Raw genomic sequence first — 16096 nt, 5'->3', positions numbered from 1 at the left:
ACTAAGACTTGACACAGCTGTAAAAACAGACAGCGCCTTTGGCCTCAGCACTTTCTCCTGGTGCAGGCACATTTCAGATGTAAATTTCACTTTCTGCCTCTCCTACTAATGAAGTAAGTTTCTTTTGCTGGGTTTGCAGCCAGGTGTGTCCAGTCTTGTGGCTAACCCAGGCGCTTTAGTTAATTTTTCCATTTGTGACATTTCAACCAAACTTAAAAAACAAACATAAAAATTAGCTCAAGGCAGTGGCTCAAAGTGTTAATGGTAACCTTAGGCTGGCTAAACGACTTCCTCTTAGTTCTGCTCTGCCAGACATCTCCACCTTGTGGCTTACAATGAGCAGGTTTAAGCTTTCCAAGCCTTGGAGACTAGGTGGGAAGGAGTAGTTAAGAAATTCTGAGTTTACCCTTATCAGTGGTCCCTGGAATCCCAGTTGTCTCCTCAAGACTTTAGATGACTTCTTGCCAGTACCATTCCAGAATAAGGATGAGCCTCCTGTCATCTGAAGGTCTTTTGTTCTCTCTAGCAGAGCTGCCTCCTGAGACCATGCAGAAGGCCTAGAAAGAGGTGGAGCAGCTGTGGGCTGAACCGGACTTCTTTGTAAAATTCTACTTTTCTTTTTAGAAAACATTTTGCTTTGCAAGATCCTCTGTGATCACACTCCAGACTACCTCTCCAAACTCATTTCCTCTAGCTTTTCTTGAACTGTAAATATGTGAAACCTTCTAGCACATGTGCTTGGCACATAGTAAGCACTCAATGAACATCACACTCCAGCCTTGCTTCACATACTCTTCAGCCAAGTTGAATGCCTTGCTCTTCCTGTCTTATTTATGTCTTTCCTGGTGCAGTACATACACTAGGTTGCCTAAACACCACAGCCCCAATTCCTTTACATCCCTCCATCCCACACTAGAAGCCAGTCCCAGTTGATCCACTAGCTGGAAGTACCTTAGTAATTTATATGTACCCTTCTGGCTATCTTGTATCATTGTTATTCATGAGTATTGACTATCTTCCAGGTGAATTGCCTGGGGGGCTGCATCCCCTGTATCCCTCTTTGTAGTCTCCAAAGTGCTTATCATAGCCCCTTGACTTAATCCATGTCCAGTAAATAACTGACAACAGAAGACCGTTCTGGAAGCCCCCTATCTGTATTAGAAAAAGTGGGGTGGAGAGTTATCCCCCTTTTCATTCTGAGCATATTTGTTTGCTCTGTTAGTCTTAAATACTGTAAGAAAAAAAGAGAAATTGTTTCCCTTACCTTCAAGTTTTTCTCTTTCCATCCATTCCCATCTTCTAATGGATTTGACTAAAACAACAACCAAACCACAAAAAAAAAAAAACAACTTCTACATGAGGCCTTTTATGATTCTAAACAAAGACTTTAAATCTATAAAAGGTGGTAAAAAGAATTATACATACTTTAGTTTTTCTGGAAATCTTCTTCTAGGCCTCTGTAATTCCATTCTGTTTTTCTCCCTACCTCCCCACAGAAATTTTCAAACAAACTCCTCTGTTTTACCATAAGGTAAAAAAATTTGCTATACCTTGCATCTCTAGGTCAGAATTAACACTCACTGCCATCCATAGGTATTGTTTTAAAATATGAGGACCACTTTAAGGACATAGTTTTGCAGCCAATGATACAAATGATGGAGTGTAAATATAAAGCAATTCCTTGGGCTCCAGGTCTTTAAAAATAAAGACATGTTTGTTCCCAGATATCAGTTGTTCTTTTGGAAGTTTTTAAATGTCCTAAGCTGTTGGAGTAGATATTTGTTTATTAGGTGAGAGAAGGCTAAATTCTTAGAAGGCAGAGCAATTTCATTTTGGGATTGGTTCATGAACGTTAGCAGGGCCCAACTGAAATTTATCTTTAGTAGATGCATTCCTTTCTCTGCACAAGTTTCATGACCCCAGGTCTCAGTAGGTAGCAACGATGCATGGAGTATGTACTTTAGGCAGTTTTTTGACTGATCAGATGCCTGGGAGCATACAGGCAGAATGCCAGTCTGATGGCTCATTTCGCCTGTCCTTCTGGGCAGCATACTGGACTCACTTCATTTCAGGGATCATCCCTGAAAGAGAAGTTGTAAACCTTTCTGAAATTGAAATGAAAATAGAGCATGAAACTCCTATCTATGCACATTCTCATTTATCTCTCTCACAGCCGGTTTTTTTTTTTTTCACAGCCGTTTTTATCTGCAATTATAGTTTGGAAGTTGCCTGAGGTATAATTCATATTTGTTTGCCTTTATATTCCTTTGGTACCTGAAATGGAGCTCTATACTTAGTAGACATTCAATAAATGTTTCTTGACTGAACAAATCCGTAAGTGAATTCGGTCCTCTTTGCTATATCTTCAGTTTACCTCACGGAATTTCTGTAGAAGAAACACAGTGACCTAATTCCATTTTCTTTTTTCTTTCTTTTTTCTTTTTTTTCTAATTCCATTTTCAAAGCCCTGGCTGCCTTGGTGCATTGACACTGTCCTGTCTTTTTAGTACCTTTCTTAAGTACTCTTCATATTAAGTACTCCAAATTCAGTTCATTGTTTCAGAACTGTTTAGCTCTCCAGCCTACCACTTTTTTTTTTTTTCCTTTGGGTGCCCTGTTCCCTTTGGTATCTTTTGTATCATAGTTGTAATACTGCTTAGAGCTGTGTACATTGGGCACAGTTAAAGCCATTTTCCATAATGGTTCTCCTAAATAAACCTCTCAGGAGATGGGATAAATAGCTCCATGAACCTGTTCTTCCTGTGTTTCCAGTCTCACTTCTGATGTCATTGCTATCGATCCAGCCCCTCCAAGCTGGAATTCTTAGAGTCCTCCTCAACTCTTGCCTCATCCTCTGCACCCAAATTGTCTTGTCACTTTTCTGCCCAAAATATGTTTGGATTTTTTCCACTCTTCTGTTTCATTGCTTCTTATCAACCTTCATTGTCTCTCCTTTATTGCACATGACCTCCTAATTAGTTCTGGACTTTCCCCACGCTAGTGAACCCTGTCACCCTATAAACCACCAGAGGTTTTTCCAAATTCCACATCTGATCGTATCCTTCCTCTGTCTAGAAATCCTAGTGCAAAATTCAGATAGCTTAGCAACAGTTTATAGAACCCTTTGTAATTATATAGAACAGGAGAACCCTTCGTAGTTATATAGGAGAATGTTCTTAGAAGATACAGTATTTAGTATTTAGGAATGAAAAGATTTGATGTTTTCACATGGTTTAGCAAAAGAAAAAGCACGTGTGTGTATATGTGGAGAGAGATGAAACAAATATTAAAAATAGTAACAGTTGTGAATCTAAAAATTATACAACTTTTTGTTATATTACTCTTCCATTTTTTAAGTAAGTTTGAAACTTTTCAAAGAGAAAAATGGGGGGAAAGAAATCTTCATATTCTAGCCCCAACCCATCTTTCTAGTCTGATTGCCAGCAGACTTCTCTAATACACAGATATTCATGTGTAGTCACACATTTACACTCAAACACAGGTTTCACTCATGTGAGATTTTCACTGATGCTATAGTATGCCATATTCCTTTATGCTTCTGGGCTTTTGCTTATGTAGTTCCCTTTGTCTGATGTGGTCTTAACACCTGTCTTCTCTGCTCGTAGTACAGTAAGACACAGCTGGATAGTACCTCTTCCATCAAGCTTTTCCTAGCACCTCCCCGCCCCCACCAGCCGACAATATTGGTGTATTTGGCCACTCCCTTCTCTGTATTGTTGCAGCACTTTGCACAAACTCCTACAATAGGACTTAACATGCTCTACTCTAATTGTGGGTTTGTGTAGGTCATGCTCATTAGTTGGAGTGAGGATCCTCGGATTTCTGGTCTAGCACAGAATGCCTAACATAGTCACTCCTCAGATACTTGGGTGAACACGGGTACTTGCCTCTATTATTAGTATCTGGCAGCACTATCTTCCAAATACTGACTTAATGAATGATCTCTTATCACACCTGGGTTCAATTTCTCTGACCATCTTTCCTCCTCAGAAAGTTTCAATTTTCTCTCTGCCCTGCCTCTGGGAATTATAGCTCCATTTTTTTTTTAAATGGAAGAAAAAAGATACAATCTCTGCCTCATCATTTATATTTCTAGTTCATTTTATAGAATAGATAAACCTTAGAATGTTAGATTGAGTGCCTTAGAGATTCTTTTGTTCAGTGGCTCTCAGTCTGAAGGGGCTCAGAGGTGTGTGTTTTGAGAAGTCTCCCCAGAGACATTAGAGTCTCAGAGTAAGGACTATAGATTTGGTCTCAGTGGCTCATTTCTCTAGTAAGAAAATGGGGTCCCAATGAAGTTAATTGTTCTGTCCAAGCTCATGCAGCTTTAAACAGCAGAATGAGGACCCAAGCAAGGGTATGCTGATTCCCAGTCTACTGTCCAGCTTTACTACGCTGTGATCCCTCCCGGGGTGTGGGAGGAGGATCAACTTCATGGCAGGTTCCTTCTCCCTAGCCTTTAATCACCTTCCAAAGGCTAAGAGGACAGCTTTTCTTGAATCTCGAGGCATTCCATTTCTTCAGTGCAGTCCCAAGCCCCAGGCCCCTTTTATTCAGTTTCTAATCCAATACGGCAGAGGTTTCCTACTCAACAGGACTCATAGAGATTAAGGGGGGAAAAAAAGACAGGTGAGAATGCTAACAATGTTCTGAATTTGTTTCTTTTTCCAGCATTTAGAGTCTGAATGTCTCCACATCGTCTGAATTTGCCTTAGTTGATTTTACAATTATTTTTCAGAGACTCCTTGGTTGTGTTTTTTTAAGAGTAGAGAACACCGCGACTGAACACCGTGCTCGGAGAGGCTGGGCTGGGAGACTAACAAAGGCAGTATTATACTGCGCACGGCAAAGCCAATAAATGAATTCAGGAGACATCTAGATGTGTTTCTCGAGAAGGGCATAAGGGGGAGGGGTCTGGTGAAAAGGCAGAAAGGTGGGATTAAGATAAATTAAAATGGGGCCAGCATGTTGGATAAGGAGACAGCCTCTTCCTGTTCCCACTATTGCTTAAGATTTTTCATTCTGCTTAGTTCAAAAGTTAAAACTAGTCCGTAACCGTGTTCTTTATACCCTCCCATCCCCCACTCTCTTACATAGGAAAAGAACTTAGTTGTAAAGCTATTTCAGCCTGGTACAGCAGTGTTTATTATTTGAATGCTACCTCTGTGGGGTGTCTATTAAAACTGAAAAGAACCTTCAAATAATCTAGACCAGAGATTTTTCAAAATGTGGTCCCCAGACCAGCAGCCTCAGCATCACTTAGGAATTTGTTAAAAATGCAAGTTTAGGGCCCGACCCTCAATCTGCTGAATCAGAAACTCTGGTGGTAGGGTCCAGCAATCTGTGTTTTCACACACCCTGCAGTTAGAGGGCCACTGCTCTCGTCTGATACGAGAAACTTTTAACATTTAACATTTAACTAATGGAGAAACTGGCTCCAGGAGAGTTGAATAAATTTAACTTAGAAACCAAACGAAGAGCACAACTTGAGTCTCCTGATTTCTGGCTTTTACTGTTCTCCCTGCTGATGGGAGCAGTATCTGGGCATGGGCTGGGAAAGTTGAGGATTTCAGCATAATACAGACAAACAGGTCACCAGTAGTAGTAGCTGACATTTACCAAGAACTTTCTCTTTGCTGTGCACTTTATAAGCACCATATGAACTTTAAATTTTGCAATACTCACATGTGAGATAGGTATTATTTCTATCCTCATTTTACAGATGAATACACTAGGATCAGAGAGGTTAGTGGATTCGTTTCCTGTAGCTGCTGTAACAACTAGCCATAAACTTGGTAGCTTAAAACAAATTCATTCTCTCATAGTTCTGAAGGCCAGAACTTCAGAACTTCATGGCCAAAATGGAGAACTTAGCAGGACTGTGCTCCTTCTGGAGGTTAGGGGAGAATCTGTTCTTTGCCCTTTCCAGCTTCTTGTGGCTGCTGGCATTCTTTGGCTTGTGGCCACATCACTCCAATTTCAGCCTCCCTCTTTAAGGGTCCATGTGATTACATTTAGGGCCCACCTGGATAATCCAGAATAACCTCCCCATCTGAAGACTCTTAATCTAATCATAGCTGCAAGGTCCTTTCTTCCCCATATAAGATGCATTTCCCAGGTTCCACGAATTAGGATGTAGGTATCTTTTTAGGAAATTATTATTCCACCTACCGGTAAGGTAATTTAATCAGTCTTACATAGTAAATATGAGAGTCTGGATTAGAACCCAAACCTGCCGCCAAACTTTAGAGCCCATGCTCTTAATCACTACTTTACTGCCTGAAAAGATCACTAAGAACTATGGCTGTAACATAAACATTAAGATTTTTAACTTAAGCGTTGTTTCCTTCTTCCTCTAACTTGCATAACATTACTTGTCACATGACACTGAACCTCCAAGTCCTTAGGCATGTCTGTATGTTGGTCTTCACGCCAGTTAAATTGTTAGCTCCTAGAGGGCAGAGATTGTATCTTTTTTTTCCTTCCATTTAAAAAAAATGGAGCTATAATTCATCTGCCATAAAAGTCACCATTTTAAGTGCTTTTTTAAAAAGTAAATTCACAGTGTTATGCAACCGTCACCACTATCTAATTCCAGAACATTTTCATCACCTCAAAAAGAAACTCTAAGCCCTATAGCAGTCACTCCCCATTCCTCTTTTACCCCAGCCCCTGGCAACCACTCCTGTAACTTCTGTCTCCATAGATTTATTCTGGGCATTTCATACGAATGGAATCATAATATGTGGACTTTTCTTTCTGTCTCCTTTCTTTTTTTTTTTTTTAATTTTTTTTAATTTAAATAAATTTTTAATTTATTTATGATAGTCACAGAGAGAGAGAGAGGCAGAGACATAGGCAGAGGGAGAAGCAGGCTCCATGCACCGGGAGCCTGATGTGGGATTCGATCCCGGGTCTCCAGGATCGCGCCCTGGGCCAAAGGCAGGCGCCAAACCGCTGCGCCACCCAGGGATCCCTTCTGTCTCCTTTCACTTAGCATCATGTTTTCATGGTTCATCCATGTTATAGCATGTGTCAGTACTTCATTTCTTTTTACGGATAGTCTATTGTATGAATATGCCACATTTTAGTCTCATTTATCAGTTGGTGGGCATTTGGGTTGTTTCCATTTTTTGGCTCTTATGAATAATGCTGCTGTGAACATTCATGTACAGGTTTTTGTCTGAATATGGGTTTTCTCTTCTCTTGGGTATATTACTGAGGAGTGGAATTGCTGGGTCATACAGTGATGTTAGGTTTAACTTTTGAGCAATTCAGAGCATTTTGTGTCAAGTTTGAATTTTAGCATGACATCCATTGTTATTTGTTTATAATGAAATAGCATTCTCAAAATAAGTAGTCTTAATCATATTTCTCATCTCACTGCCAAATAAATATTTACACCTATAATTTTTGATAGTAAAGAGAAGGAATGGGTGGTGTGGTATAATGCCCCAGTTCTGGCCAGCCTGGCCACTCTCTGAGTGAGCTCGAGTAAGTCAAATCACCTCACCTCTCTGGGGAGGAGAGCTAGATGATTTCTAAATTCTCTTCCAGACTTAACATTCCGCAACTCTGTGAGAGTCTGAAAAGCTAGCCTTGTGTTAAATCCCAGAGCTTGTGTTCTGTTTTTTTAGCAGTTCATCATTCTCTGTCTGATTTCTGTTCCCAGACACAAACAAGATTTACCCATCTCTTCCTCTATTTTATTGTGGCCTGCTAGCTTCCAGGTACTCTGCTAGGCACTGGAGTATACAGATGATGAAGATATTGTCCCCAATTCCCCAGTCTTATAGGAAAAGACACACATATGAAGCAGGTGATTACAATATTAAGAGATTGTGATATTTAAAAATTGCTGAGAAGGCCCAAAGGAGAGAAGCTTGGGGTAGATGACATTTGGGTTGTATCTTTTCAGAAAAGTTTTTAATAGACAAGAGAAACCCTCCCCCCCGCCCCCCGCCCCAGGCAAAGGAACAGTGTAGGTAGAGGCAGGATGGTGTGAGAGGACAGAGCATGTTTGCCTTTGTATGGTAACTTTTTTCCTTTTCCTGCAGTGCTGAAAGTAGACTCTTTTTATCCAGACTAGCTCCCATTTTGAGATCCTTTTGGGTGTCCAATATTCAGACTCATTGACTCAAAGGTCTGCAAAAGAACCTATTTTGTCTAAGCCGTGGCCACCTGTAGATCTTTTCCCCTGTTTTTCTTTTCTTTTTTTTTAAAAAGATTTATTTATTTATTCATGAAACACACACACACACACACACACACACACACACACGGAAGCAGAGGCATAGACAGAGGGAGAAGCAGGCTCCTCACAGGGAACCTGATGTGGGACTCGATCCCTGGACCTGGGATCATGCCCTGAGCTGAAGGCAGACAGTTCAGCCGCTGTTTTTTAAGGGTACTTCAGACTCAATTTCAGAGTAATGAGGTTTCCTGAATGGCTAAGAAGCCTTGATCAAGATTTGGGTTTTCTCCTAGCATCAGCTTAGTTTGGGCTCCCTGCAAATACCCTCTGGTCCCCCTGAGGGTTTTAGTTACATAAAAATATCGGGAACGTAAAATTTAACAATATGATCAGCACAGCACAAACTAGATTTCTAACCTTTGACTAGAAACATATATGGAAGGCTTTGTGTTTTAAACTGCCCCCTTCCCAGCCTCCTAGCCTTCATGAGAGGTCATTGTACAGCTCTTTCCATGGTCACTGTTCTCTTCCCTTTTACTGGAGGGCAAAACTAGGGCAGAGAAATAATTTTTATTCACTTCTGAAAGGTTACAGTAATAAAGAAACTCTTGTTAACATCAGAGAACGTTGCAGCCAAGAGTTTTCACAGTCTGGCATTGTTTATTTTACATGTAATTTGGAACCTTCTGCACTCTTAAAATATTGGCACAAAAATGTTTTAACTGTTGAAGTACTTCATTGCATGCAGCAGTAGTGTGGTGTCAGAGGGGCAGCAGGGCTCTGGAGAGCTCTTTTGCCCTGTTCCTGTTGGAGAGAAAAATGGTGTAAGTGTGCATATGTATGTATGTGCACATCCACATCCACTCAACTGTAGATTATCCTCTCTGCATTTAGAATTAAGAACTTTCTCTGTTCTGATGAATGTACACGTTTCCCTTTATTTAACGATGAGAGTGGTATAACAATCCTGCTTCCCTGTTGCCATGGCTGCCAGCAAGTACAGAGCTTCCCTTATTTACGTATTTGATATAATTTTTCATTATCCTCTTTCTCTCACACATACCCTTTATTAACGCTTTTACTTTTTTTTTTCTTTTTGGTTGAGATGTATATTTTGGGCCAGATTCTGACAGGCATTCTACAGATCTCGTCTCACTTACAAATTGCCTGGTTAGAGAGAAGAGTGTGCCCATTTTGCAGCTGAAGAGAACTGAGGGGAAGAAAAAGTCAAAGAACTAGGCTGTGGTCACCATAGTAAGTCACAAGTCCAGGTCTGACTGATTTTCAAACTTTTGGCCATACCACAGGCCTTTCATTAGAAGCCAACTTGAACCTTTTTTGGAAGTAGGTAGAATACAAGAACAAGCAAATGAACTAATGACTAACCTATTCATTGACAGGATCACTGGTGTTGATCGAGATAGTAATACACAGAAGTATCTGGCTCTATCAAATGGTTGATTTTTTTCTTTAAGATTTTATTTATTTATGTATTAGAGAGAGAGAGTACACAGCAGGGGGAGAGTAGAGGAAGAGGGAGTAAACAGACTTCCTGTTGAGCATGGAGCCCAGTGAGGCTATCCCAGGACCCTGAGATCATGACCTGGGCCAGAGTCAGATGTTTAACCAAGTCACCCAGCACCCAGGTGCCCATCAAAGGCTTTTTGTTGTTACTGTTTTCATAGGTTGAAATTAAGATTTGAAAACCATTACAGAAGGATCCCATTATTAAATGGGAAGAGTGTTGGAGTGGTGATTGGGTTTCCATAGTACCAGGCTCTGCTTGGCTCTTAGAGTTTGGAGGACCTTTCCTTTCCCCCATCTGCTTTTTGTCCTGTGGGCTTAAAATAGAGCTATTTATATTAACCTTGTTAAGACCCAGGGATTCCCCGAGTCTGATCATGCTCTCTCTAACCTGTCTGGTCTGCAAACAGTGGCCTGCTGCCCCATAAGCTCTTCTTCCCTCAAATCTTTCTTCCTTGGTCTCCAAAATGGAGCATTGGCAAAAGAGGCAGAGGTTACCCCCACCTGGGCCCCTGCTGGGCTCTATAGAGCTGTCAAGCCAGAACCTTTTCCAGGGATCTCCCAACAGAGGCCTCCTTCCTCTGTAGGAGTTCTACTCTGCCTCTGAGAAAAGGATGCTCTGCTGTCACGTATGTATGTATGTAACTTCCCAAGCACTTAACTCCTATCATAGGGGCTTTGGAGCCAGACAGACGTGGGTTCTAATCATACTGTGCCATAATTAAGACCTGAGCAAATCTCTTAACCTTACATACCTCCACTCCTTTCTCTGTAAGATGAGTCACATACAGTGTGTGACTACAACAGTATGATACTAGTAAAGACTTAGCACAGTGCTTGGCACATTTTAGTAACTTGATAAAATGGGCACTGTTTGGACCCTTCCTATAACACCTAGCATTGGCTGCCTTATTTCAAGAAGATGAATGTACACATCTGTCATGCCTCACTGGATTCTGACTCTCCGGAGGACAGAGATCATATTTTTCATCTTTGTATTCTCTGTTCTGCCTGGCATAGGTCATGTGCATTGCAGGCACTCAGGTGATGTTGGCTGAATCTGTTAGGATGACTAGGACAGAGCATGGCGGCCATGAATGTTTTAGTTTCTCCATCTGAACCTGGGGAAATAGTAACCCCTTATTTTGGAGCCTTTGAGGACAATTTAAAACGATATGTGTGAAGTGTTTGGAGCCCTTTGAAAGGAGGGTACTGGGGAAATTAATGGTGTTTTTGCTGTTCTTGGGAAAGCCCTTTGTGGTTCCCAGCGAATAAATTACTTGGAGTGAGTTTTCTAACACCTCCTACTCTGCTCTGTTCAACTAAGGCTTTTTTTTTTTTTTTAAATTACTGTCTGCTGTAATACTTCTTTTGCTCTGACTTATAAAGATATATATTTTTGGTTTTGGACTTTTGACTCCTTTCTGCTCCCAGGAGAGAAATTTCTATCAGAATAATAAAAGGTGTAAACTGTGTGTGTTGCCCCTTTTGTAGGCTTTGGGCAGTTCAGCTGCTGGGGTTAAGAATCAGCAGACTTGTGGTTTGTGCCTGGTTGTGGGGGAAGTAGGAGACCATTCCCATTAAGCACTCAGTGGCATTCTCAGTGTCTCCCACACTACTACTTTCATCCCTGTCCTATGCCCTTCTGCTAAGATTCTTTGGATTTCAAATGAATTCTAGTGTCTTTGGTATTTTGAGTACAGATAATTTATGGCTATACCTCTTCTCTTTCAAAGACAGGAAGTGTTTATCCTCTACTGTGCTTTAGGTCCTAAGCTGAGTTGCCTGCCAAAAAAGATCCTCCTCCTAGAGGAAGGAGAGGAGGGGAGAGTCGAAAAACTACTCACTAGTTTTGGAATCAAAAGACTAAGGAATTAAACATGGGTTCACCATTAATCAGCAGACGCAGGTGAAGAGTCTAGACGAGATTATTTCTCTCTTTCTTTTTAAAGATTTATTTATTAATTTTTAGAGCGAGAAAGAGTGCACACATGAGAGTTGGGGTGTGGTAGAGGGAGAAAGAGAATCCCAAGCAGACTCCCCACTGAGCATGGAGCCTGATGTGGGGCTTAATCCCATGACACCAATATCATCACCTGAGCTGAAACCAAGAGTTGGACACCTAACAGACTGAACTACCTAGGCACCCCTGGCCCATATTATTTTTAAGAGCCCTTCCAGCTTGAAAAAATATGAGATAAGAGTTTTCCAGCCCAGCATAGAATTCACAGGAGGGAACAGCAGTTTGTCAGACTTCCAACTTACTCTCCAAGCTTCTTTTGCTCTGTAGCCTTGGAAGAACTGGTCTTTTCTCTATTATCCTCAGCTCAAAGGCCCAGAAGAGACTAGAGTGGTTTGGGGACCAGAGGGGGATTCAGAACATGCTGGAGTTATCTGGTCTGAAGCCATGGGTAGACATGGATGGCAGAAGAATCCCACTTGGTGATGACCCTCAGATGCTGTTTTAAAGAAGTCCAGACTGCTCTGGCTGATGGCAGGAAGCCTAAGTCAGGGCTAGCTCTCACTGGTCAGAACTGCAAAGCAGTCAGCGTTTACATTTTGTGCCATTTCAGTGGCTGGCAATCTCCTTGGAGATTGACGGGCACAAAGATGATCCTAATTTAATCTTTTCCAGTTGAGGACACTTAGTCCTGGCAAGAAAAAAATAGTTTGTTTGGGGGTCACAATAGCAGAGCAGAGATTAAAACTCACTGTTGATTTATTCTCTTCTTTTCAGTACATCGTACTATCACCTTTGCTGTTCTCTAGAGCTGCTATACATACCTCCATTTGTCTTCCTAGGTTACTGCTCTTTTGATCATTCTCTCTTAAGGTCAGTGTTCTAGTGTCTAGCACAGTGCTTAGTACATAATAGGCCTTCATCAAATGTTAGTGGATAAGTAAATGAACTCAAAGAGTCTATTCCTAACTTCTTACCAGAATGAGAATCAGTTCTCTACTGCTACCTTACCTGATAAACTCATTCATACTAAATTGTTGATGGATGCTAATAGGATAATGTTTTAATGGTCCCAGATAACTTTTGCATTTTTAGCAATGTTAATAGTGTCTTCAGCAAAAGGAATGATTGTAGTAGCACTGTGGGGACCTCTTAGGGTAAGGCAAGATTATTAGTACCCTTCACTTTGTGAAGCCAGAAGGTAGGCAACTGTCTGCGCTTTACTCCCGTGAGTTTAATCCTGCACTGGACACTACCAGAGGACAGTGGCTCTACTAAAGACGGGATGACTACGTGAAAAACTTCTGGAAGTTAAGGGGGGGGGTCACACCTGGGGTACAGTAGAGACAGACATTGGCTATAGCTGCCCTGGATGTACTGTATTTCCGGATCCATTGGTGAGGCAGTTCTAACAGTCCTCTTCCCCATTTCCCTAAAATGCTGGATGAAAATACTGTGGTGATAGACCTGAAGGGGCCTAGCTAGAAAGCAGGGACTTCTTCCTCCACGTCAATGCTGTCTGTTGTAGCTGCTCTTTCTGAGTGGCAGTGATATGCACCATAAATGTAACACGTCTGGTCCTCCAAGGAGCAGGAAGAACCACAACCACTCTCTGGACATGAGCTGTATTACTGACGCTTACATCTAGTCCTGACCTCGCTGTCCACTCGCTGCCGGCTGCTTCACTGATTCCCCGCCTCCCGACCCTCTTCCATCTTAGATGCATCTTGCAAATCATTTAACAGCCTGTCTCATCTTCTTAAACACTGCTTATGTCAAATACTCATTACACAGAAACTCACGGTGTCTCCTGGTGACCTGCTAGCTATACGCCATCCCCTTAACCTGTCTTCAGGGTTTCTTGTGATTCGCCATCATTTGATTATCTTTTCTGCCTGCAGAGCTTTTCCTTCAGTCTCTGCCCATCCACATTCTACTGACTCCCCCTGAAACTCTCTCTAACCACTCCAGATTGCCAGATTGACATTTGTGTCTTACTTTGCCAGTATGATGGTACCTTTCTTGAGTATGAGGATCTTGGGGCATCCTCCAGTAGCCTTCTCAGGGTCCAGCACAGAGCACAGGAAATGCTTCTTGATCTGATCAAACAAGTAGTTTTGTTGCAATGCAAGAGGCTCCAGGGGAGAGTAGAAAGAAAAAACTTGATGGGTATTGAGATAGCTATGCTAAATATAAGGGTAAAACATATTCTGAATAATATATTCTTTTTTTAAAAAAAGATTTTATTTATTCATTTGAGAGAAAGAGCGTATGTGTGCACAGTGGCAGCAGGGCCGGGGGCTGGCGGGAGGGAAGGCAGAGGGAGAGAGGGAGAAGCAGACCTCCCGCAGGGAGCCTGACTGGAGGGCTGGATCCCAGGACCTGGAAATCATGACCTGAGCTGAAAGCAGATGCTTAACCATCTGAGCCACCCAGAAACCCCTAAATAATATTTTCTTGATAAATTTTCCTCTGCTATCCCCTTGACTCTTTCTTATCTGGCACGGTGGTGGAGAGCAGAGTGATAGAGATGAAGGCAGGAGGCTTTCCAGTCTCCCTCCCTCCCAGTTCCCAGATACTCTGCACTGGCATAAAGTGTTTACTCAGTGCCTGCTATGTGCTGGGTACTGTGCTAGGGATACAGATGGGACCATGTGACCTGTCCAGGAATATGCAGTAAAGCTTCCATCACATGTTCTTGCTTCTGTCTCTTAGCAGCTTCTCCTACCTTTACATCAGGGCTTGTCAGCATTTAGCAATAGCCGACTCCCATCCTATCCCCTCATCAGAACACCATACACAGCACTGGGCAGTTCTCATTTTAGGAGTCTTGAACAACAGGATTTGGGCAGTAGCACTAAAATTAGTATCTAACATTCTGAATATTTTATTTTGCCCTTTTCCCCTTCTTAGAATATAAGCTCTAGGAGTTCAAGTATTGTGTCTCTCTCCCTTTTTTTTTTTTAAGATTTTATTTTTAAGTAATCGACACCCAATGTGGGGCTCTAACTCACAACCCCAAGATCAGGAGTCGCACGCTCTACAACTCAGCCAGCCAGGCACCCCTGAATTGGCTCTTGTTTATTGCTAGAACAGTGTTTGGTGGATGGTTAATACTGAATATACATCTGTAGATGAAAGCACAATTGAATTTTTCCCCCTCCAGGTCCAGCAGCATTATTTATTTTATGGCTCTGTTAAGGATTGTTTTATTCATTTATTCATTTAGGGAACATTTTTGTCCCTCACCATGTGCTAATCTCCAAATCCTTTTGGTAGAAGGTATATTAGAGAGAAATGATCTTACAGGGCTTACAGTCACTAGCCTATGGCAAAAAGAGAAATGAAGTCGAATCTTTCCTAGATTAGGTTCTACACTACATAGATGAACCAGTAAGATTTGAGTTCACCTGTTTTGTTTGTTTGTTTGTTTTGTTGTATTTTCACTGCAGACTTTCCTAGGGAGGCTGGCCCAGCACAGTACCGAGTATGATGGCAGGAAGGTGCGGGAAACTAGGCAGCCCCCAGGGTCTGAAAGGAGGAATGGAGCCTGGCAGCCTGGCACCTCTGCTCAGGTGGAGAAATGGGTTGGGTTTGTAACTTGCTTTCTAACGCAGAATCACAGTGGTTGAGAGCCCTTGGACAGCAAAGCCAGACTAGGCTCAGACCCCATGCCAGCTGTGTGACCTTGGGTAAGGTCCATAGTGTCTGTGCTTCCATTTTTTCTCTGTAGAAAGGGATGCCTATTGTATGTACCTCATCTTACAGTAGTATGGGGGTTTAAATGAGTTATCACATGTGAGACTCTTTTATTACTAGGTATTTGTATCTGGCATGATAATTAAAATAGAAAAAAAAAAGGCAGTTTTCATAGTTTATTTTTTTTTTTTGAAAGATTGATTTTTTTAAAAAAGTTTTTTATTTATTTATGATAGTCACAGAGAGAGAGAGAGGCAGAGACACAGGCAGAGGGAGAAGCAGGTTCCATGCACTGGGAGCCCGACGCGGGATTCGATCCCGGGTCTCCAGGATCGCGCCCTGGGCCAAAGACAGGCGCTAAACCGCTGCACCACCCAGGGATCCCTTCATAGTTTAGATGGCAAAACTGAATCTCAGAGATTTGTCTTCCAGAGTCACAGTGTGAGGAAATGGAGCTACTTGGGCCTAGAGTTTACTTAAATTTCAAAGCATTTCTAACGTCCAAGTGGAACTTGAATACAGATCGCCAGAGAAAGCAGCTCTTTAATAGATACAGCATCCCAACTGAGATTTTTTTTTTTTAAGATTTTATTCATTCATTCATGAGAGACGCAGAGGGAGAAGCAGGCTCCATGCAGGGAGCCTGATGTCAGACTCGATCCTGGAACTCTGGGATCATACCCTGAGCCGAAGGCAGA

General features: G+C 41.8%; 1 protein-coding gene across 9 annotated transcripts in view; it reads left to right on the top strand.

Annotated features, from left to right (window-relative positions):
* UQCC1 (ubiquinol-cytochrome c reductase complex assembly factor 1) overlaps positions 1–16096 on the top strand; it is a 96785-nt gene that overhangs the window by 57423 nt on the left and 23266 nt on the right. For 3 of the 9 annotated variants that reach the window (XM_072800724.1, XM_072800722.1, XM_072800721.1), the window contains one exon: positions 15152–15274. The exons of the other annotated variants lie outside the window; for them this stretch is intronic. In XM_072800724.1, coding sequence (XP_072656825.1) covers positions 15152–15274 — 123 coding nt within the window. The remainder of the gene's footprint in view (positions 1–15151; positions 15275–16096) is intronic. 9 annotated transcript variants of the gene reach the window in all.

Source organism: Canis lupus, chromosome 26 (genome assembly GCF_048164855.1).
Source record: "Canis lupus baileyi chromosome 26, mCanLup2.hap1, whole genome shotgun sequence".
Lineage (NCBI taxonomy): Eukaryota > Metazoa > Chordata > Mammalia > Carnivora > Canidae > Canis > Canis lupus.
The sequence above is the reverse complement of the archived record's forward strand: the minus strand, read 5'-3'. Positions and strand labels throughout refer to the sequence as shown.